Source organism: Scomber japonicus, chromosome 17, assembly GCF_027409825.1.
Source record: "Scomber japonicus isolate fScoJap1 chromosome 17, fScoJap1.pri, whole genome shotgun sequence".
NCBI lineage: Eukaryota > Metazoa > Chordata > Actinopteri > Scombriformes > Scombridae > Scomber > Scomber japonicus.
The window spans coordinates 12506122-12531186 of record NC_070594.1 but is presented as its reverse complement, the minus strand read 5'-3'; the positions used below and the strand labels follow the sequence as shown (position 1 = coordinate 12531186).

General features: G+C 38.9%; 1 protein-coding gene across 1 annotated transcript; it reads right to left on the bottom strand.

The window, feature by feature from the left end:
• Positions 1–469: 469 nt before the first annotated feature.
• On the bottom strand, positions 470–24683 carry opn8a (opsin 8, group member a). The gene is made up of 4 exons (XM_053336667.1): positions 24611–24683; positions 11731–12024; positions 7505–7830; positions 470–862 (listed from the first exon to the last, which is right to left on the bottom strand). The coding sequence occupies exons 1-4, from the start codon at positions 24681–24683 to the stop codon at positions 470–472; spliced, it is 1086 nt and encodes a 361-aa protein (XP_053192642.1).
• Between the last annotated feature and the right edge of the window lie 382 nt (positions 24684–25065).

Below are 25065 nucleotides of genomic sequence, written 5' to 3'. Positions count from 1 at the left end.
CCAAAAAACCCTGATTTCTCAGAATTGAAGGAGAAATAATTAAAACAGATGGCTGTAACATTAATCTATAATATTGTTGAGTTATTAAGGACACTTTCACGTTTTTGTGTTGAGAAATGTTGAAATATCATTAAAAGAAAACCTTAACATGAGAACTGACAGTAAGGAAAATGTCTCCCAGCTGCAGTACCTCTGGTCTGTCCACCAGACTAATGTGGACTGATAATATTGAAATAAAAACAAGGATAAAATCTGTGATTATTGTGTAAGTATTATTTGTGGGATTGTGCCTATTTCATTAACTGCCAGCCATGATTCTGGGTTGCATGCATGATAGTGGTAATAATCTTCTTGTTTAACTCTTGGCAAGAAAGCAAGTAAGTGTATTTCCTAATATGTCAATATAGTCTCTTAATGACAAATTAAACAAAGGGGTCAAATAAGAACATAGACTTCATCATGTACAGTCTCAACTCACAGTCGTCACCTCACTTCCAGGGTGTCTTCCAGGAGCTCCCATTAGACCCACACAGACTTTGTCTGAACCGTCTTCAAAAATGTTGCAGTCAGAGCCTTTGACTATTTTGCTCTCCAGCTCCGCTCTTTCAGCAGATGAACTGGCTTGATGAGAACAACAAAACACCAGTCTCTGCAGGCGGAGGAGCTTGTGGCTAGAGCTTCGCTGGAAGATGAAATATATGAAAGGGTTGTATACAGTGGAGCTCTTCGCAAAGAGGCAGGGTAACAGCGTTATGACTGGAGCCATGTGGTCTTGCTCCAGGGAGTGAAACATGCTCCAGAAGCTGACAATCACGTAGGGGGTCCATGCAATGAGGAAACCTGAACTTATCATCACAGCCATCTAAAATAAGCATAGCAGAAGGAGGCAAGAGAGGAGAAGAGAAGGAAAGGAAGAGAGAAATAGTACAAAATTAAACAGCTGCAATAATTGATCATCTCACTGTTTCTCTTCTGCTCGCTGCTTTTGTTCCACTGCACTATTTATCCTGCTACACCAATAATTACATTTACATACAGGTGTGCACTTGTGTAAATGCCAGCAGTCACACCGTGCCACAGAACTGCTTTTGTAGTCCTGTTTTTCATTTGTAATTGTACTTTTTCCTGTGTGCATGACGGCGGTGACTTTGTTGTATTTTTGTGTCAGCACCTTATTAGCATATTTTGTATTTGGCAAATAAACATACTTGAACTTGAAGTTTGGACAGTTAATTGAGACTATTGTGAATTTAATGTGTTTTATGATACAAATAAATAAAAGATTGAAAGCAAAAATTTTGCATCACAATAACAGATAAAAGCTACTGTATCATGTCAATAATTAAAAACAGCTGCAAAGTGATTTGAGTTGAGTGTTCATCAGAGTGATGATGATTTATTATAACTAAGTGTTTAAGGTTTGCAAATAAAAATACTGGTGTCTATTGATGTGTGTAATTATTTCCTCAACATAATGTTACTCTGTAGTACCAACCCAACCTCTCAGCACTCATGATGGCTAGATGTATCATTGGAAACCATTGTGTTACCATGGGTACGTGATTAAGACAAAACAGCGGGCCATCACTCTGGTAGTAATTCAAATCAAGCAGATGGGTGAGGGGAAATGAGTTACAACTGTTTAGAAATGTTGGATGTGATTTTCTGACATAATATGTGATGGACAAAAAAGGTGAAAAGTTGTTGATGAGCAGGATGCAATTCCACATTGCAATTAATACATAATTGTGAAGTCATTCTGGCTTTGCCTATTCCACATCAGTAATTTTCTTGTCTTCTCATGAAGGAATATCAAGTGATCAAAAAAGAGTTAGTCCCGTCTGAGTATGAATTGCAAACCCACGTAAAAGATGAAAAAGCACTGATTAGTCTGTCAGTGGTCTGTATGTTTGGGGCTTTATTCAATTCATCACATATCACATGCTTGACTAAGAAACCAAAAAAGAAAACGTGACTCCCTCCTCACACAGAGATTTTTTCGGAAGATACTGAACGTATCCATGTGATGAACAATAAAGTCTTCTGATTCAAGCAGTTTATCTAACTGTTAGATACCATACATTTCTTTACAATAAAAGGATAAATGCTTAAAAAGTGTCTTCTGTTATCCACTTGAAAATGATGCACAGTGCAGGTATAGTCCACTCCACTTGGCATTACATAACTTGGAGGTTGTACAGGGGGCAGTGAGGTTGTTATATGCTGTAAATTTATTGAACACGTCATAGATTCAACCAACCTGGCTGTGGCTGAGGAGAAAGAGCATTATGGGAAAAAAAGACACATTTTCTTTTTTCAAGTGGCCTGCCTTTCTGTAAGTGAAAAGGTAGACTTGCATATCAGGCTGATAAATCCACCTCTGTGATGTACAGAACACTTTTAAGTATATGGTTAGAATAAAATGCATTTGTGTGGAAGAACAAAGTGAAACTGAATGTGACAGGTACAAACATACATACAAACACAAACACCCCCAACAGCCATGTCCACAGGGCATTTGTGGCTACACAAACAAATCTGTTGCGTAAAACCCCAGACTGGTGACCAGTTGTTGACCTTGCGCGCTCCGTCAAGCAACATCGGCACATCAGTGAAACACTTTCTCTTCTTATCTTTGTCAATCCCTCCTTTATTTACTGCACTGTCACATTCCATGCAGCCCGACCAAAGCCTGACCATTATGTTTGTAATAGATTTATGGTATAAGGCAAAATAATTATGAACATTTTTTAATATGCAGTAAAAAAAACAAGCAAGTCAACACTTTGACAAAGCTGGGCAGTTTTAAGAATTTCAGGAAATGTGGGAAACACCAAAATTAATTTCAATTATTTGATATCACGGCCTAGCCCCCCTTCTCCCGCACTTTCCCTGATGCACACACTTTGACAAACTCATTAATATGTAATCACCCGAACATACACATGCATATAAAAAACAGCTCACGTATGGAGATGCAATGTAAATGTTCAGATCAGGCGCACACCAGGGGCTTACTGATTACATGATGCAACAAACATTCGACTGATCAGCCCAAAATAGAGTGGAGTGGAGTAGTGCTCAAATACGAAGAAAATGATAAAAGGAGTGCTGGTGTTCTCACAAGAGCAGCCACTTTTCAACCCATCATTCGTAATGGGTAATGGAGTGTTTTGAGTAGCAATGTGCTGTTGATAATAGAGGTGGAAAAAACAACACTTTCTACCGCTTGGGATTCCTGCACGTGGGCATACATACATTTTAAGCAATATCCTGTATATGTGTTTTGTTTTTTTTTTAAATCTTCAACAGATTATATGAAGAGACCAAATCCAACAATACGTTATCCTGCTAACAGGTAATAATTGTGTTCCTTTATCTAAAAACTATTAAAAACACATGAATGAACCACAGCGTTGCACTGTTCTTTCATTGCGATGAAAGTGGGTATTGTCGTTTATTTTGAGTCTGTAGCCAAAGCCTGATATCTTGTTCCTCTGTGCTCTATTACCCAAAAACTATTAAAAACACATGAATGAACCACAGCGTTGCACTGTTCTTTCATTGCGATGAACATGGGCACTGTCATTTATTTTGCGTCTGTCCCACATACACCTTGCTGCTGCTGTTAATATTCCCTAAATCACCAAATGATATCAAATGTTAATAAATCTGAAAAATAGTAGTACTGGTGTGCTAAAAGAAACAATTCCCTGCTGTTTTAGGCGAGCCATTTTCAAAAAACAATGCTCACATGTGACACAGGGATAGTTTGACATCATATATTTGACATTGTATATTTAAAATATCGCAGAGTTAATACTACTTTGTCCAGTAAATGGTGCAAGACTCATCAAGCAATTAGCCTGACATGAAGAACAGGGTAAAACAATACGCTTGGCTCTGTCTAAAGTAAAACATTTACCTATAGTACCTTTAAATTAGACTTAATTTACATGAACTTGCTAGTGTTGTGACTATTAAAATGTTATAACAAAGTATAAAGAATTCTAAATTGATCTTATAACATTATATGGTGCAAATAAGCTATCTAATTAGCCATTGTGCCTGAATATTGTATTTTCATTTAAAAATGTGCTGTATCTGAGCTGACCTTGGCGAGCTAACTGTATGACTGACCAGTACAGTATGTGTAATTTGCTCCTATCCAGGTACATACTTTCATGCTACTGCATTTCTACCGTGTAACTCTAACAGCTCATTAGAGATATACCTTTGTGTGCTGTGTCAGAGCCAACCATATGAATGAACCAGTGGATGACTTCCATCCCTGTCCAGACAATAAACAGCAGCACAGAAATAGACACATATGTTCTAACCATTATTCCACCGCCCAGCATATTGCAACACAGTGCAGAGTCAGGGGGTTGCTTAACTTGCCAGTTTTAGCGGTGTCTCGCAGAGCTCAGTTACATCGGCAAAAAGAAAACAACAACAAAACCCATCCTTATCCTTTGAGTAACCCTTTCCCATCAGCCCTCACATCCTTATTTTTCTTGGATATTCCAAAAGCTGCCTCCACAGTGAGGGGGGAAGGGGGGGAATGGGGATTGCAATGATACTGTGTATCCATAGATCAACTTTGTCAAAGTTGTCATAGTTACTTTTATGTCTTTTGCACACCAAGTAGATCTAATACGCCTGTTAAATAATATGCTTTGCCCATATACTGCCTGAACATGACTGCAGTTTATGACACAGTTGGGATGACATTATAGATTTAGCTTTGTAAAAATCATGAAAAAACATACAGAAGTCTGGATATCTATTTTCAAAACATGTCTCCACCTGACAGCACATAGAAAAACATGAAATGAACAAGGCTGCTGCTGGGAAATATCTGCCAGCTATGAGGTTTTATAGGGGGTTTCGAGTGATTTAGACATTTACATGCGGGGGAGGGGACACATGATAGTTCTTATTTATAGAGGCGGCTCGTCCATAGAGGCAGATGAGATTGCTTCTCCTCTACTTTTAAGAGGCAAGAGGAAAAACCAAAATATAAAAAAAAGTAATTGGCTAAAATAAACCATTAATAAAATTTCAGTATCATTTATAAAATAAATGAAGTTATTTTATGACTCCTTTATGTGATCATGTAGCAGAGTTTAATCCTGGAGGCCAAAAGATTGGCTGATATGAAAGATCTCAGATAGCATTGTTGCAAGTAACTCATAAAACCTCCCAACCTCCTTTGGTTGATTAAGAATTGGAAAATTTTATTTTGTTCCATTTTAAGTTTGCCCTCTCTTCAAATTTCAGTATAAAAGCTGAAACTGTTTGTTCTTAAATAGAACGACTGTGTGTCCTTCTCCGTGGTGGCATTGTTGTCTGTGATTCTTCAGAGAAACTTCTAGTAAAACATTTCAACAACACAATTTTCAAATTTCATCGGGGGGCATCATGATATTGATTTTCCTGTAGTCGGTATTGCAAAGGGAGTAATTTTCAGGCGGCCAGAGGTCATCAAGCAAGGCAGCTCTGCTACAGCAACCCAATTCGCAAACCCTCCCACTGAAGAACATCTTCTCATTCCTCCAATTTTGATGCTGCACAATCTTCTGATTCCGAGAGCTCAGGACCTTTACCACCTGCTCACACCACTGTGGATTTCAAGCATAAAAGGAAGCCGCAAGAAGATAAAACTCAAGTAATGGATTTTCTCAAAGAGTGTGAAGAAGCACCTCAATGGAGGCATGGTGAAATCATGGGGCAAATTAAAACTCTATTTGAAAAACTGGTCAGAAAATGGCAAGGTATTTCTCTGTATGTTGTGAATGTAGCCTACACCTCAGGGAATATTTTATGTTATTTCAAATATGTAAAAGAATATATTTTTGACAGAGTTTATGTTTACAGAACTTAAAATAGACTTTAGTTTACAAAAGAGATTTTATTACTGAATCTTTGCCTTTTTTATTGAAAAAATATTTTCAAGCTCACCATCTTGGTGTTTTTTCCTAAGGTAGTTCTGGCATAGCTTGGACTTATGTTTTGGGTTATTATCTTGCTGTAGGATGAACCTGACCAACTACGTGCATACCAGAGAATACTGCATGGCACTGCAGAATGCTGTGGTGCCCGACCCTGGATCCAGAAACACAGCACCAGACCATCATGCTTCCTCCTCCATATTTGACAGTTAATGTCACACACTGAGGAACCATCCTTTTGGCTACTCGACAGCGTACAAAACTCCTGCGTGATGAACAGAATATTTTAAATTATGATTAATCGGCCCATAACACCTTCTTCCTGTCTTTAGTAGTCCATTGGTGGTGTTTCATGGCCCAGGCAAGCCTCTTCTTCTTCTTCTTCTGATGTCTTAGCAATGGCTTTCTTGCTGCAACTCGACCTGTCAAACCTGCAACTCCAAGTCTTCTCTTCACAGTTGAAACTGAGACTTGCGTATTACGACCACTATGAAGCTGTGCTTGAAGCTGTTGTCCTGTGAGCCGCCTATCACACAAACTGTTGACTCTCAGAAACTTTCCTTCTGACTCTGTTGTGGCTTTGGGTCTGCCAGACCTCTTCCTTTCAGAGTTTCCCCCAGTTTCTGAGTACTTTTTGATGGTGAAGGAAACTGTACTCACTGACACCTTGACTTTCTTCACAATTTCTCTGTAGGAGAGACCTACATTTTTAAGTGTTTTTGTATAATTTTCAGTTTTAGGTATCCTTACCTTTTTTTTAACCTCTGGCAGTTCAACACTTATTTTTGTACCATTTCAAGCTATTCATTGGACTTGAACTGCTTGAATTTCAATAACAAACTGGAAAAATTGGAGTGTTCTAAAACTTTTGACTGGTAGTGTATGTTGAAATAATACAGACAGTGTTAAAGTTTATACAATGATTCCATTGTTTTCAGGATGGTTTTCTGTTTCAATGTGTTATTGTTGTGGAAATCTAGGAAGTTTTTCAAACTTATATCTTTGATCATAGGTTTTTACACACGTTAAGCATTGCTTTAGCTTTTTTTGACGTTGTTTGGATGAGAAATGTAAAAGATATAGATAAATATATTGCTAAAAGAAGCACACATTTGCTGTTGCCGCTCTAGCCGCTGGCCACTCCCCCTCTCACACTGAGCACAGCGCAGGACCAGAGTTGGAGAGGGTACAAGGCAGCGGAGCTTTGCCAGCTACAATGGGAAATACACTTCAGACCCTCAAAAAAATGGATGAAACTGAAAACACTTCGAATAGCCCAGGCTACTTCATAATAAAAACGCTTGCATATCATTTTGCTGTGCCTGCACTCTGTCTGCAATAAATATTTTTCAAGTTCCTGTTGCCTGCAGTCTCCTGCATTTGGGTCGACCTGCTCTGCTACTCCTAACAGTCTTTAATCACTGTTAAGTTCTAAGAACTTTTAATGCCTCTCTGCATTACACAAATGACCCCGCCTGAGATGGGGATGTTGCAATCAGTGAAAGAAAAAAGGAACAGACTCAATGCAGCATTGATTGTTTTATACTTACAAGAGTGATTTTCTTCTCGATGTTGCCATATTGAAAATCATTGCTCTGGATGGATTGGTAAGCCTTGTGCAGTTTCCAGGCAATTCCAAAATAGGTGAAGACAATGGTCAGACAGGGGAGGAATGTGCAGAGTACCGACAGGGACATGATAAAGGTGGCATGGTTTAGGGACTCCCCGTAACCGGTCCAGTCTATTGAGCAGGCAAGTCCAAAAGGTTCTGGCCCATAGCTTCCCCATCCTAGCAAAGGAAACAATGCCCACAGGCCAGCATACAGCCAGATCCCACTGATCACAATACTGATGGTTCTCCTCTGGAACTTGACACCTGTGCATAAACAGAATTTAAATTCATGTTAGTGTGTCAATTATCTGCAAACCCCTATACATAACATAAGCAGTAACTAGGCAAAGAATTGTTATACGTTGTCTACTGTAGACTCCAGATGTGCACATTATTCTTCTCAGTAGCATTCACCAGCATGCAATGAGGAGTCTGCTAGTAATAAAGATCCATTACATCTTAAAGTTTAGTGAGATAAAACTGACCATTTATTGTAGGGATGGGTCAATAAAACCAAATACAGTGTAACTGTTTGCAGTGACTAATGTCAACCTTTTCAATTTCGCCATTTCCAATTTCAGCCACGAGGAGGAGCTCTAAGCTTCTGTAAACCACCTTCAATTTGTGTTGAGGAAAAGCCTGACACAGAGTGAACTTTTACTCCTGCCCTCGGCTACTTTGACGCGGTACTAAGTGGGCCTGCTAGCTAGTTGACTGGAGGGAACGTGATGCAGACGAAGCCACACAAAAGTCCATCTTGTCAGATGTGAAAAATGTGGAACAGAGTTGAGCTATCGTGGTTTCACATCGACATCGATGGATTGACTCATCTGAAAATATCCTGATAATCACATGAAATATTTCATCATCAAGCTACACATGTAAGCATAATATATACCCACTCCACCCTCCCCAATTCACACACGAGACCCCGCCAGTGACTAGCACCACAGGTTACAGTCAATCAGGATATGTAGATATTTATATTCGTTTACAATTTGGATTCTCTGTCCTGAAATCAAAACATTGAGTTCTGTGTAAGATTTGTTTGTTTTTGCAAAGAACATGGCAACAGTTTGAGTAGTGGTAAGTTGAAGACAGCAGTTATTTAACCAGTCACTATTATCCTAGTTTTGCTGCAGCATCAACGTGATTTTCCCTTTACAAAGATCACGGTATCATCGCAATACATTAGTATGGGATTAATACGCTGACGTAAATTGCGCACGTGAATGAGACCCACACGTAGAAATCAAACATCCGCGTGCACATATTGTTTTTGGGAGTGCTTTCAAAGCACTCAAGAGCTATATTGTCCAATATGGTCCAATCCTTTTCGGTCTCTATATAAATGATTTACCATCTGTTTGCCAAGATTGTGAAATTCTAATGTATGGGATTAAAACGCTGACATAAATTGTGCACGCAAATGAGATCAGCGCGCACAAATCAAACATCCGCACCCCCATATTGTTTTTGCAAGCGCTTTCAAAGCACTCGCAAGCTATATTGTATCCTGCATCTCTGCTCCCTCGAGCAATATTTTAGCCTGCGAGGAGAAAAACATGCTTGAACGTGTGCAGAATCCGCTCCCAAAACGTTCACCTGCTCGCTCATGAACGGATTTTCCTGCTCACAAAACTTTTCCCTGCTCGCTCGTGAGTGGGTTTCTTTAGTGGGTGTTTTTTGTCAGTAAGGGGCTTTCATGTAATGCTGTCTTTATGTAGTGACAGTCTTAGCAAATATGACAAAAAGTTACTAGTAATCTGTAAAAAAAAAAACAGGCTCATTTAGCCCCACCTACTGCTCCTACTGCAAATTGCCAGAATTCACAGCAACCGGACAAAAAGACCCAATCAGAGCCAGGATTGTGTCTGATGCAGTGTCTGACAGCTGTCAATCACTGCTCACGCACACAGCCCCCTCCCCCTTCCTCCTCAGCTCGGTCAAGTTCATATCTCTGAGTTTCTAGGTAAGGTATAGCCATGTGGAAGTCACTGTAAAACATTTTATATCTAGCTGTGCACATCCATGGTCGCATGCTATCGTGTGCACGTCAGCCTCCTCTGGGGGAGGGACTTTGGAGCCAGGGCAAGAGTGCAGCGGAGGGGGAGGGGGAGGGATCTGAAAGTTGTACTTCTTCAAAACAGGAGAACTAGTCCCCCTACTAGACAACACAAACATGTATAAAAGATCTTAATTAAATCAAAAATACCAAAGGCTAATCACACAAGGAGGAGGCTAGCAGCTGCAGCATTGCCATTAGCATATCAGAAGAGTACATATAACATATACAGTATGTGTATATGTATATATATTTATATATATATATATATATAAGCTCACCGGTCTCACCGGGGAGAAGCATGTATTGATGATGTTTATGACTCACATGACCATGCCGGCGGCATCTAGAGGCCCGGAATCACCCACAGATCAGAACATTATGAGTCTGGGGTGATACAGGCAGAGCCTTAGGCTCCTTGGGATTTTCAAAGCTTACTGGATTGTTTGTTCTTGAGAACTCAGAATAGGCTGTCTCCATCTGATATGCACTTGCATTTATCTAATGTGTAAATAACATGAGGTTCAAAGCCCCCTTATTTGTTTACAGCATTAGCATGCAGCTTGTGTATTGCAACATGTGTACAGCTATACCCACGTCAATTTACACTTATAACTAAGAATTCATCTTCAGTCACATAGTAATCCCACTGCAATTTTCCAGCTGAAGTACAAACTGGCACCTGCTGTTCTTCTGCGCCATTCTTTTCTGTATTATCATGGTAGGTGCTTATTTATGTATGATTTTTCTATTTCATTTTCTTGTATTGTTTATATATCTTCAAATAATTCATGCTTGTAAAGAAAACAACATACATAAAATACTGTATATGAGAGACAGCACTGTGCAGTAGCAAAATGATTTTGTATGTAAGGGCAGGGAATGAAAGTCATCATGTGTGGCTTTATAAGACTATCTGGACTTCAAACTACCTCCGTGGGTGTTTTTTTAATATATCACTATTCTAATCCACTGCAGCTATCTTCAGTGCTTCCTTTTGTGCCAAAACCTTAACAGTTATCACCTAATATATGCAGCATATTCTCAAGCCAGGTTTCGCTGTATTTAGCTTCATGTATCCTCTCCTAACATGACTCATGATGAATATAAAATTTAAAGACAAAAAGATTTAATTCTTTTAGAAACAAACACCTTTATTCTGTTATTATCCTTTCAAACCGTTAAGTGCCTGTGACAGTAGTACAGGCTGCTACAACATTCAGGGGTTGCAAGGCTGCTGCCTATTACTCGAGAACAGAGGTCTTATTAGTTATATACCCACAAACAGACAGACAGAAGCTTGTAGACTTTTTATTGCAGTGACAGAACTCATGATACCATTTTTTTTGGGTCAGTGATTGTCCTAGTTACTATTCTATTTATATAGACCTTCCCTGTTAAGAGATACTGTAAGACACAAGAATGCTTAATTGGATAGTATTGTTATCCCCACAGGTAACCCAGGTCAGTTAATATGCAGTATGTACTCTATGAAATTGCTTGGTGTTATAGAACAAATAGATATCAGTCTAAATGTCAGTTATAGCATCAGTTGTATATATTATTCAGCAGACCGTGCTGTGTGTACTGTCTGCTTGTGATCCTATTAAAACCGACTGGCGGGCAAGAATAAAGCACTCAGTGAGCAGAGAGATGAAAGAAGACAGAAATCCCCAGGAAAGTGAGTCTTGTTCATTGAGCTTAACGAAGATACAACTGGGAGTTAGCTGAACTATTACAAATCAATAAATCATGGGTGTAAATATCAGTCAGCTCAGGTCCTGATTGTTAAATTACTTTTGACTTTGGTTGACATTATTTGTTTAGTCTTATCGATGATCCTGGTCAATAAACGTGAAGTTAATGTCATGGATGATGATCCGTGTTTGGGATAAGGTTTAGAAATTTAAAAGAATTTCTCTATCATCAAATGGTCTGCTTTACAGCATAAGGGTAATTGCCTGTGACCTTTGGTAAGATTGACTGCTTACTTTTGATATTGATTTCTTAAGGCCAGCTGGTATTTACACTAAAAGCTGAACTGCTCTTATTTCCTTCAAATCCCATCTGGTTCTAGACCTCTAAGAAAATTTCACTACCTGTCATTGGTGGACTTCCTGTTACCAGGTACCTGACCATCCCCATCACAGCCAGAGTCATGATGCTGGTTATGCTGAAGATCATGCCCATCAAGCCATAGTAGAGGCAAGAGGTGTCACCTCCAATCCAGGCATGGTTAAAAGCAGAGGAGATGGACAGAGGATACATGCTGAGGGCCATGCCAATGTCAGTTATGGCCAAGTTCACCGTCAGCAGCTCTGGAGCTTTGAGTAGAGTGAGTCGACGGGCTGCATTGACCAGGACTGCTGCATTACCCACGATAGACAGGATGGCTGCAGGAAATAATGAGAAAAGAATAGAGGAACAAGAAAAGAAACATCATATTAACTTAACTAAACGTGTGAAAAGATTGGCTTCCCCTCGCCCATCAAAGAAGGTCTGAAAGCATTATCAGGATGAAAGCTACAACAATGGATTAGATAAGGGTGCTTCAGTGGAAAATGCCGCCCAGATAAAGCTTGAGTGAAAAGAGGTTTTGAGTCGGTGTAGAAAGCCATTGATTTCTTGGGGAACAACATGTTTCAGCCTCTGCAAGTGTGTTACTAAGAAAACCCCTCTATTGTTACGACCCTGTTGTGTTCTACTTTAATTATGTTTCTCCATTTACCTTCACATCGGTGAGATTTCACAAGTATAATTTCAAGTGAGTGTGTATTAGTATTCTGAACAAATGAAACAGTTAATTATTTGGATTTGCTGTGTGGATATTCACAGGTTTTGTGTCCTCAACTAGGAAAGGACACATACTGCAATGGCAGTCCTTGTGTTTCATGATGGTTCTTAAATAATGAATTGACATGACTTCTTCAAAATTCAGTTCCTGTGCTCAGCCTTCCACAACAAAGATCAGGATGCATCAGAGCATGCTTTTATTCCTCACTGATCATCATGTGCTCACTTATTTTCTTACTCCTAAAAGGATGAAGAACCATTTGAGGTTTAATGTGTTGTGTAATTTGAGATGTGATTCTTCAAAGTTCTGTTGTACTGACGCATCATTTTAATACTTGTGACCTTCCCCTGGTAAATTGAACAATTGTTCCTATTCTTCTGACCTCAGTCGCTGCAGGCTTTTCCTCTCCCTAAGGCTCACAGACTGGTTGGTTCTCACACCATGCTTGGTTAACTCCAGACACTATAGAGCTCAAAAAAAGTGTGTTGAGGCTTGTTGTTTGTAAGATGTTGAGACTGGCACGAAAACTCATAAATGTTTCAGCTCTTTACCATTTCCACAGGTGGACCCATGCCACAAGTGCCACATTGTGTAGCTACTTCTTTGTGTATAATAACATTTTCAATCCTCAAAAAATATCTATAATATCTATAATAATATCTATAATATAATGCATATCATAGCATCCACATAATTGTGATGGTCACCTAGATCTGTGTCCAAGAAATAAGCACTTAAAAGATTACAACAAATAATCAACAAGTAATCTAAAATATAACATTACTATGTCTTCTCTCCTCAGTATGACATTAAATTAAGGTCAATTAAATATTATTTGTATATGTTCTTATTATTAAAGAGTTTGTCATATAAGTATGTATTAGTTTTTAAAAAATATACATGAATTTATAATTTACCTGATTTAATATTAACACTGTTATCCTCACCAAAAAAACTTTCAAAAATAATAGTGCATATAAGAACTGACATCATTTACAAGACAAGTTAGTTTCTCTCATCTCTGATGTTCCATTTTAGATGTTTTATAAGGTTTAAATAGGAGGAACAAGCATACAACATCAATACTGTTACCATTTTTAACATAGAAATCTAAACAAATATTTATTTCTCATAATGTAATCAATATCAAGTAACAGCTTCCCAAAATACATAGGATGTGTTGTAAACAAATCCATTTGTAAATGACTCAGAGGTAACAGATCATTAAAGCTTAGTTCATGCACATAATTCCCCACTCCCTCCCATCCTCCCTATATGGCAGTGTCCTTCTTAATAGTCCCCCTAACGACCATAGTTAATTGATGTAATGTATGGTGTTCTGCTCTAGAGCTTGAAGTGGAAAAAAATAAGTGCCAGTACTCCATCAATTCATATGCTAGTACGCGTATCAGCCAGTATAAGTAAATAATTAAGTATTACATTCTGAGTTTTTTTAATGAGTAAAAGATACAAGAGAATGGAATCTCAGCATTCTCAAGGGGCCCTTCTTATTAAGTAATTTAAAAATTCACAACAATAACATAGCATATCCTATCCATAAACACAAATTGCCACTTCTAGAGCCAAGCAAGCCTACTGTTTAATAAAACTCTAAATAAACAATAAAAATGCTACTCTGTCAAACAAGTTTAGTTTTTGTTAAAAAAAAAAAAAAGAGGTTGCCAGTCACTTTCAAATGTTTCAGCACTGAAAACTCTAGTACCATGTATTTATTACTCGGGAATAATATAAACATAAAAAAGACACAGTGGTCTACAAAACTACAAGACCTATAAAAAACATAAAATAGACAGCAGTACGCAACACTATATAAGGTCTTCTCCTATATAAAGTAGACACAGCTGTCTACATCACTATAAGGCCTATTCATATACAAAATGGACAGCCTACAACATGGCAGGAACTGATACAGACAGCTGCTGAGATGTGCTAAGCATGGAGTTAAACAACAGATGAACATAATCAACATCCTGACTGATTTCATCATAACCAAACTTTAAGTAAATAAAAGCCCCTTTTACACAGCCTGTTTTATATTAAAGGTGTAGTAAGTGATAATAATCCAATACATTTTTTTGTCAAAATCACTGAATCTCTCCTCACTATCCACTAGCTGTCCCTTCTAAGTACGCGCTGAAAAAAAGTCCGGTCTCAATCATAGACTGTATACGGTCTCAATACACAGCCTGGGCTCTGAGATTCAGCAGATAAATATGTGGCTCACAGCGAGCCAACACAACAATGCTCCAGTCAATCAGAGACAGGGAGCGCTCATGCGCGTTCACGGTCGGGGGGGGGTTACGTAGTGTAGCCTACGCTGTCGGAGCGAGAAACGTCTGGTGCAAACATCGTGGAGACGGAGAGGTGACCAAGAAACATCCAGAGAGGATAAAATTAGAAGAACATTTAATATAAAAGTAGGACTTTGACCAGTCAAGGACTCGCGGACACATGGGACCGACGGAGACTCGGCGGAGGGACCGACGGAGACTCGGCGGAGGGACTGACGGAGACCCGGTGGAGGAGCGGAGAGTGAAGGTGGACGCTGATCTGCCAGACAGGTGCGTAACATCAGCGCTGCTTCACATAAACTGTTACGTTACCTGCTGACATTCAGCTCACTGTTTAGTTAGTCAGGATGTTGTTGTTGGGATGTTATCTGTAAAGTAGCAGAGTTGTTACTACAGCTGTTTGACGCTCTGCACATTAGCTCTGCAGCTAACGTTAGCAGCGTGCTAACGAAACCTAATGCTTTCTGTCACTGTTGTCAGCATATAATGCAGGGCTTTGCTGAAATCCTGGATAGGAGCATTTTTCATCACCTCACAGGCACCATTCAGTATATCATTACAATCTCCATGCTTCAGCTCCATCATGATTTGTGGGATGTTTTCTTTCCCGTGCAGACTGTAAATTGGACGTGTTTTTTGTATCTCAATATGTTATATACCAATTGAGAGTATCCTTTTGGGAAGCATTTCCTGAAGTAATGCAATTGTGTTGTTGCCCTCTCTGTGGGTTGTGATCCTGGTGATCCTATGTTATTTTTTCTGTTATGGTTCTCTAACATGGAAAGCTTGTGCTGGAGTGTTAGAGCCCCGAGGTGTTGTTGAGTAATTGGCGTTTTATGGTCCTCCTCTTGGCTTGTGCTCCCTTGACTCTAGATACCCAACCTTAGATAGCATCCATGTGTGCATCTAAATCTTAGTGCAGGTCCTTCAAGGTTAGAATTAGTAAAACAAATGTAGTAGTACTTTTTGTATCAGACTTTTTATTATTACTGAAAAGGTCATATTGAGCTTTGTTATTTCACCATATTTTACATAGGAGAAAACAAGAAGTTACATTTTTTTTAGTCAACTAGCCATGTTATACATACACAGATGTATAGTGCAAAGAGTGCACAAGACATAGCGTAATACATGCTAAGTACAAACACAGATGATCTATGGCATAAATTAAGCAGGCAACTACACTAGTGGAGTTTAATGTATGCATTCCAGGTGAGCCTGTGTAGCAACATCAGGGTCCGTATAAAGTAAGAATAAATATGTGTTCTTAATATGACATACCACAGAAAATTGTGTTGTTAACCACCCTGCCAAATTTGAATGATTAAAAAATCGCCAAATATATGAAATTAGGCTTCAAAGTTGTTTAAAAATCAGCCTCTCTGCTCCCAAATGCTGTGGGCGTGCCCACCGAGTTCGCCACTACGTCACAGAGTAGCCCTTTTTTGCAGGCTCAGAAAATCAGGAAAAATGAAAGGGTGAGAAATAGTTCAAGGCTCTATCTCCATCTCCACAATTCAGTACTGCATAGTTATCAGCCTTTTCACATGTTTTCTGTAACCATTTTCCAACATGTATAATATGTTTAGAAGTAAATCAATAAATTGACTTTACACAGACTTTAATGTTTATATTTCACTCAATATGAAGAAGGAAGAACACATTCAAAAAGACACCAAATAACACTGAATGTATTGCTGTTACACCTTAGAACGAGAGCTGCAAAAGGAACAAAAGAGAAGTAAAAATTCAAAAAACATTCCAGCAGCTGCTGAAGAAATTCCAGTACCCCAGATCCAAGGGCAACCAAGAGCTGCCAATGTAAGAACACATCTCCTTTTCCATACTGCCCTTAATAAAGACCTCAGTGCTACAGTATCACTATGTCTCAGGTGAAAAAGAGGTACATGTGACTGCAAAAATATGTCCCGGGGGAAAGATGGTATTGAAGTACAAGCTCAGACAGTATACACACAGACAAAGTAACACGACAAAGACTGGTGCAATTAAGAACTATGCAAAGCTGTAGTCCCCTCAATAATTTTTTTACCCGATCCCCTACCTATTCCTGCTTTCCACTCCAATAGGAATGGATATGGCTCAATAAAACTATATAAATATATTTATGAAAAACTAATATTCACTAAAAATATAAATTATTTGGAATTTACTGGTGGTAATATGTCAACTGAATAAGATCACTGGGTTCCAGGAGTCAGTAACCAACAATATGTAAATGCAAATTACATCTTTACAATATTTCATATTTTCTGTTATTCTTGTGTAGCAAAGTGCTGATTCTAACAATAGAAAGACTTTTGACCATAATTACAAAATTACTGCCAATGTTTACTCCATTAAAAAGATTGGTTTGTGTGTGCTTGGTTCAACCTGCTTTATATAATATCTCTCTCTTACATAAGCTTGTGCAAAGTTGATTGATACAAAAAGCAATATTCTGCAGGCATGTGTTCATTTTTTAAATAGTCCTTTTAATCTGTTAAAAAGCATATGAGGTTTTTGTCCCTCAGGCATGCTGGTGGAATTTTCTCTCATGGAGCAGCCTTGAATGATATGCATTCACATCTCATTCCTGACATTTCTGTTGTCATTGTATCACTGCAAGACATCAATGCGACATTAGCAGATATGCTTCAATACAATATGGTTGTTTGCAATCTAAATGATTCTGCCACATTTTTAAAGAAGATGTCTAAACAATTGTTTAAGGATGGCATGGTCCTGAAACCCAAGTAAATTAGTCAAGTAGGATTAGTGAGATTTGATTGCTTTAGCCATCAGCTGTAATGATAAATGGGAATAAGTAATCAGATTTACAATGAATGGACATGGTGAGTACTATTTAAATGAACATATGAGATATTCATTCAGATAATGTGTTTACTAATTATATTTGTAGAGCAGGGTACAGACGACAGAGTTTTTTTGTCTGCAGTGACAACTTTTGTTATCGTGTATACTTGAAAAATGTTTCACCACTGCAACTTTTTTGGTGTCTTGTAATTTCATGTGGACTGGGTACATGTGTGCATGACAATATGGCCCTGTTTACACCTGGCATTACCAAGCACACCTGGACACCACTAAATACAAGTGTAAACGACCTCCGAGATGCATTGTGATCCGATCACTCAAACCAACTGGGATGCATTTGACAACAGATCTTTTGTAGGGTAAACACTAATGCGTCCTGACGTGTCTCTGACCAGGACGTGACAGGAAAATACGTCATCAATGCAGGACATGGGGGTTGTTTTGGTAAACGGTTGAAAGAATGGAGGGGAGCACAGGTGTACGTGATTGGAATCATCTGAACAGTTAGAATAGCCTGTACATGTATAGTAGTTTTTGAAACATTTTTATTAGCTCTTAGCTCTTCAGCCTGCGCTAAAAACAAATCTGGCGCTTGTCTGAATGACGTAATAACTGCGTGGGGCCGTTTGACCTCCTTGTGGAAGTCGTGTGGGCAGCAATGAACTCTGGTCATAAGTGGTCAGCTTGAGAATCGAGATCACTTGAGACGCGTAATAGAGACAGGTATAGACCTCAATTTGTCTCGGCTGTCTAGTTGTGATTGTCCCAGGAGTATGGACACCAGGTCTAAACAGGGCCAATGACGTGTGACAATGATGTAACCATGCTTATAGTAACTATCTTGACAGAGGACACTACTTTCCTACTTTTTTTTTTTTTTTTTGCTTTTTTGTGTGTCTGTGTTGGAACAGACTGATCATGCAAAGAGGACAGACAGAGCGGCGCTGGTCCTTACAGCATATAGCGTGTGTTAATTAAATTAATGATCAGATGTTCAGCAGGCTAAATGAACTTATTTAGACTTCTGGAGGCTGCTTTGTGTTAGTGTAGTTTTGGGGTTTTTAAAAATGAAAGGGCACATTAATCATTGTAATCTCTCCTTTCATGCCCCTTCTCTGCTGTTGCTGATAGATGCCTGCTTACAGACTTAAGCTATGCACATGCAAAAACACCTGCCTACTCTTATACCTGGCCAAGAAATCAGTGTGTCCCTAATTTTCCTACCCCAATTACAGTACATTACACTTAATTAATACAGGAAATGTTCTACTAACAATCAAACTGCAAATCCTTGTTTGTTTGTATTGCAGTATTTAATACCAGGTCTTCTCTTGAGGGATTTTGACATTTATTTTGCTGGATCACTGGGGCGGGGGCTCAGGATGATCCTGTAGTGGTTGTGTGTCACACAATACAAATAATCACTTCTTTATTTAGCTCCATCCATTATTTCAGGATAATGCCACTGATCATGTGGTGAACGATCTCTTTAGACCAGCAGTGTGCATGAACTCTTTGGACTCTTCAGGCAGGGAATAATAAGAGGATCTCATGGTCATGTGGGAAAAGACTCAGAGAGAGTAAGGATCAGCTATCAGAATGCATTAGCAATGAACATCAACCATAAAAGGCAGCTGCTCTTGTACACTCATTAAACAAATTTTCTATGGTGTTGTGTGAATGACATATTTGACATAGTACTGTAGTTTATTTGAATCACACACACACACATACACACACTTCAGTTGAGTCGTTATATTTTTGAAAGCAATACTAAACTTTAACCAACATTTTGTGGTAGACACGGGGACAAAGTGTCACAAACTGTTGCCCCTTTGTAAGGCATAAATGTTCTATCCCATAACAACATCAACAGTATCTGTCTTGTCTTCATTCTACTCAAATGGGCAAACAAAATTCAGAAGACACAATTCTGTAAAGTTTATATGTATCTGGAGGACATAAAAATTTAAACAGCATGACACTTTCAACAAAGCCTTTGTAATTGGATTTTGGCTCAATCTGCAGGATACACAAGCAGTTGGGCTAACGTATTGACAAAAGTGCTGTCTAGCAGATAGGGAACTGTATTAGCATTCATTATTTCTGACCACCTGTTTAATGTAAACCCAATTTTCACAAAATTCACTTTCCTTTTCTTGTCTAAATATACCCATTTCATGGCATTTAATAAAAACACTAATGATGGCTCCATTCCATTAATTGTCCCAGTAAGCCATGTCAGTGAGTGAGCATTCACAATACCAAAGCCTTGGAAAAGGTTCAAATTAATGTAATGCAGCCTTCATTAATGTTATTAATTCCACCTGTGCTTTTCCTGTTGTGAGAAGTCAAAATCTCTGCTGCTGTCCTTTACCTTACTAGATACGTCAGTTTGTTTACCAGCCATGAGTGAAGGGGGTTAAAGAAAGCTTTCTGAAGCACTAAATCACATTTGAGGCAATTGCATTGAAAATGGTTCACTGTTTTTACATTTTATACAGTTGAAATGGCGACATCTGCTGGGCAGCTATTGGTATTGCATTTGTGTGGCTGAAGTGAATCTAAGATAGATGACTGTGAGTCAGATTTTAAGAGGTCTCAGTGCTTTCTTCATTATTTTGTTCAAAGTCTATATTCATAAAATGGAATACTTACCTAACCCAAACCCTGAGCAGAGTCTACAGATTGGGACGTATTCAAAACCAACACAACATACTTATTAAGCACCACATGCAATACTCTAGGAATATTGAACAAAGTATTATGGCTTATATTGGTAGGCAATTACAGTCAGAAACATAAAAGTGAAACAAACATACTGATATAAATAATATATTTATTAGTGTTATACATCATACAAAAAGAAAGATATTTATTTCTCTCTAGATAATTTTCAATCACTATGCCTCATGTATGACATTTATTTAAATGTTTTACTTGTTTTGCGGTGCGATAGAATATATTCTTTGTTAGTCAGTTTTTATTAGTGTATAATCCCATGAAAATAGGAATTGTGGTGTTTTCGTTGCCTTAGAGTCAGCCCTTTATATCTATTTAGAGAGCAGGTCCTATTCCACAGAGCCTGCCATCTTCCAAATCATATAAACAGGTCCTTTCAACTACCATATGTACGTTATGAATTTCAAAGTCTAATCTTATTTTAACTCAACTACACCAATGTCTTTGAGCATGCAAACCTGTCTCAATTCTTCGTCATCCACCAAATTACTTACTGTAGGCTACTGTAGGCCTAATATTAAGAAGGAGAAATACAACAAGCTCTCTGCAGGGCATTATTGAAAAATACACACAGCAATCCCTGGACGTGCTTGGAATTACTGTGTCCAGGTAGACAAAGGCACTCAGGGAACTGGTTGAGGATGTGGAATGAGGGAGTTTCTGGTGTTGGCTCAAAAGAAAAGATGCAAAGTAGGATGAACAAGGATCTTAGGGTCAGCTGCATTGAGCGTTAGGGAGATGTCCCTACCACTGCCCCACCACCTTGAGATGTTCTGGGATAAAAAGGGGCAAAACATCTGACTTATATGATGACTGCAGGATTCAAGGCGGCTGCTGTTGTGTTAATTTGCCTGGGCTTCACTTTTTGTGTAAATTATAACGCAGCTAGATATTTTGAAATGGGATTCAGGAGTGAAGATGAGCACTTCTCCTTGTTCATAACATGTATGTTTACTTCATACTTGATTGACTTGAAATAATCTTAGTCATAAGCTTAGTCGTCAAATGTTAGCGTAATAGTAATAACTGTTATAATGTTACTAAATGATACCTTTGAGCACTATATTTGCTGGTTATAACATAAATATGTGTTTAGTGAATAGATCAATGGTAGGGATCAGCAACAACTTTGACTTAGAACTCAGTTAGGCTGTTACCTGGTAGTTCATGGAAAAGTTATCCAGCTCACTATCTTTTGTAGTTTTAGTGTACCATATTTAAATATCTCCTCTACTCTACACTAATGTCTGGAAGTGATGCCACTGCCAGCCTTCTTGTTCTCTTTGGTCCTTTTAGTAAAGCAATGAGCTGACACCCATACTGTAGATGGTGACCACCCTTAGGTATACCTTTCTGAGTGATTTTGGGCATGGTGAATACGGGCATCAAAACATCTTGCTTACTTCACTTAGCATTAGAACTGCAATCTGTACAGGTATAATCAGGGTTTAATTAGGGTTTAAATGTGTTTGTTTACTGCCTAAGAACATATTTCTAGTTTTTTTTCTAAATTGATACAAAGTATGGCTTATTTCATCTAATAAGTATACTGTAAAATAAAGTCTTACCTTGCTGTTTTTTCACAATATAGTGGGCATTTTAGCAAATTGAGATTTATAGAACCAAACACTGTGTGTGTCTGTGTGTTTGTGTGTGTGTGTAGCAGCAGCTGTCAGATTGTTGCTCACAGGCCGAAGAATACCAATCACACCAGTAATCAGGATCAGGGTGTTTATTCAGAGGGAGGGTGTTTATAGGGAGCAGCACAGGGCACAGTCAGCATATACACACACACACCTGCAGCGGGGTCTGTCTCTGTCTCCAGCACAATAGCTGTAGTGTTTTTTGTTGTTGTGTGTATTAAAATCATTTTGCAAAAATTAACAAAATACAAAGGCAAAACACATTAATATGTTAATCAAAGTGCTAGCTTAACAGAGAGCATCACAATACACGTCTTACCAGCACAATAGCTGTAGTGGTTTTGCCGGGATTTTGGACTGATGTCACTCATGCATCCCCCCCCCATGCTACAACAGGTGGGGAGAACAAGAATTGGATACACTACCGATTTTGCAGGTTTTCCCACTTACAAAGCATGTAGAGGTCTGTCATTTTTATAATAGGTACACTTCAACTATGAGAGACGGAATCTAAAACAAAACTCCAGAAAATCACATTGTATGATTTTTAAATAATTCATTTGCATTTTATTGCATGACATAAGTATTTGATCACCTACCAACCAGTAAGAATTCCGCCTCTCACAGACCTGTTAGTTTTTCTTTAAGAAGCCCTCCTGTTCTCCACTCATTACCTGTATTAACTGAACTTGTTTTAACACGTTACCTGTATAAAAGACACCTGTCCACACACTCAATCAAACAGACTCCAACCTCTCCACAATGGCCAAGACCAGAGAGCTGTGTAAGGACTTCAGGGATTAAATTGTAGACCTGCACAAGGCTGGGATGGGCTACAGGACAATAGGCAAGCAGCTTGGTGAGAAGGCAACAACTGTTGGCGCAATTATTAGAAAATGAAAGAAGTTCAAGATGACGGTCAATCTCCCTCGGTCCGGGGCTCCATGCAAGATCTCACCTCGTGGGGCATCAATGATCATGAGGAAGGTGAGGGATCAGCCCAGAACTACACGGCAGGACCTGGTCAATGACCTGAAGAGAGCTAGGACCACAGTCTCAAAGAAAACCATTAATAACACACTACGCCATCATGGATTAAAATCCTGCAGTGCACGCAAGGTCCCCCTGCTGAAGCCAGTGCATGTCCAGGCCCGTCTGAAGTTTGCCAATGACCATCTGGATGATCCAGAGGAGGAATGGGAGAAGGTCACGTGGTCCGATGGGACAAAAATAGAGCTTTTTGGTCTAAACTCCACTCGCCGTGTTTGGAGGAAGAAGAAGGATGAGTGCAACCTCAAGAACACCATCCCAACCGTGAAGCATGGAGGTGGAAACATCATTCTTTGGGGATGCTTTTCTGCAAAGGGGACAGGACGACTGCACCATATTAAGGGGAGGATGGATGGGGCCATGTATCGCGAGATCTTGGCCAACAGCCTCCTTCCCTCAGTAAGAGCATTGAAGATGGGTCATGGCTGGGTCTTCCAGCATGACAACGACCCGAAACACACAGCCAGGGAAACTAAGGGGTGGCTCCCTAAGAAGCATCTCAAGGTCCTGGAGTGTCCTAGCCAGTCTCCAGATCTGAACCAAATAGAAAGTCTTTGGAGGGAGCGGAAAGTCCGTATTGCCCAGCGACAGCCCCAAAACCTGAAGGGTCTGGAGAAGATCTGTATGGAGGAGTGGGCCAAAATCCCTGCTGCAGTGTGTGCAAACCTGGACAAGAACTACAGGAAGCGTCTGATCTCTGTCATTGCAAACAAAGGTTTCTGTACCAAATATTAAGTTCTGTTTTTCTGATGTATCAAATACTTATGTCATGCAATAAAATGCAAATTAATTACTTAAAAATCATAAAGTGTAATTTTCTGGATTTTTGTTTTAGATTACGTCACTCACAGTTGAAGAGTACCTATGATAAAAATGACAGACTTCTACATGCTTTGTAAGTGGGAAAACCTGCAAAGTCGGCAGTGTATCAAATACTTGTTCTCCCCACTGTATATATACAATGTGAACAAGTGTCGACTCAGCACATTGGGTATTCATTGAACTTTTAGATCAAAGAAACACTGAAGGGTGGCATACAGTATACATCTTATAGTCATTATTTCAATTGAGATACAGTGCACTGGAGATATCTACTCGTGTATAAAAGCATGATGTGTATAAATGCAATGAAGAGTAGAACAGTTGGCATGGAAAGCAAAGGGGATGAGATAAAAAGCTAATCCAATAATCAAATAAAATCCTCTTAATAAATATCAAAAATCAATAATGCAGTATCATTGTGTACCAGGTAACATGTTTAAAATCCTAGCCCTACCATCTCAGCTGAGTTTCTTATAAGCTATAGGAACAAATAGTAATACAGCAAAAGTTATATTGTATTGCTTTATAATGGAGAGCTCATAAGAATTAAACATGCAGTGCAGTTGGACATTTTTGCACCCTGAATGTGACTTAATAAAGTAGTTATTTCTCATGAGTCATTAATGGTGTTTACCTTCTGCCTGCATCCATTTGAAAGAAAGGGTGTCACTTTTCAGAACTGTATGCAAGCTTGAAATATTCATTTTAGGAGACGCTTTAGATTTCTCCTCCACTACAGTTAACACAGTACAGCAGTGAAGTGAATAAGCAGTGTACTTACCAATTATGAACAAGTAGATCCCTGCCCAGAAATCAACAGTAGGTGACAGTTTGGACATGTATTTATCATCCATGTTTGTCCAGTCAGTGGAAAAAACACAACACACAAATTGTAAAAAAAAAAAAAAAAAAGAAAAAAAAAAAGTCGACGAAGGAAAAAAAACAACCTTTTAACAGCTCAAGTCTAGTCCCAAATATATCTGTACTGAATGTTTGAAAAATTGAGCATGTTGCCTCCTGTCTCTTCTGTCAGCCCTCATGTTCTCTCTATGCAGTGCAGCATGTGACACCTAACATAGGGGCATGACTGCATGGCCAGTTTACCGTACGGTACACAATGGCTGAAATGATCGACAGACTCCTCTCCACCCTCCTCACACACAAGCCACACTGATATCTGCGCAACTGCAATTGTGCAGGCTTACACACACACATACTGACACTCACACGCACACA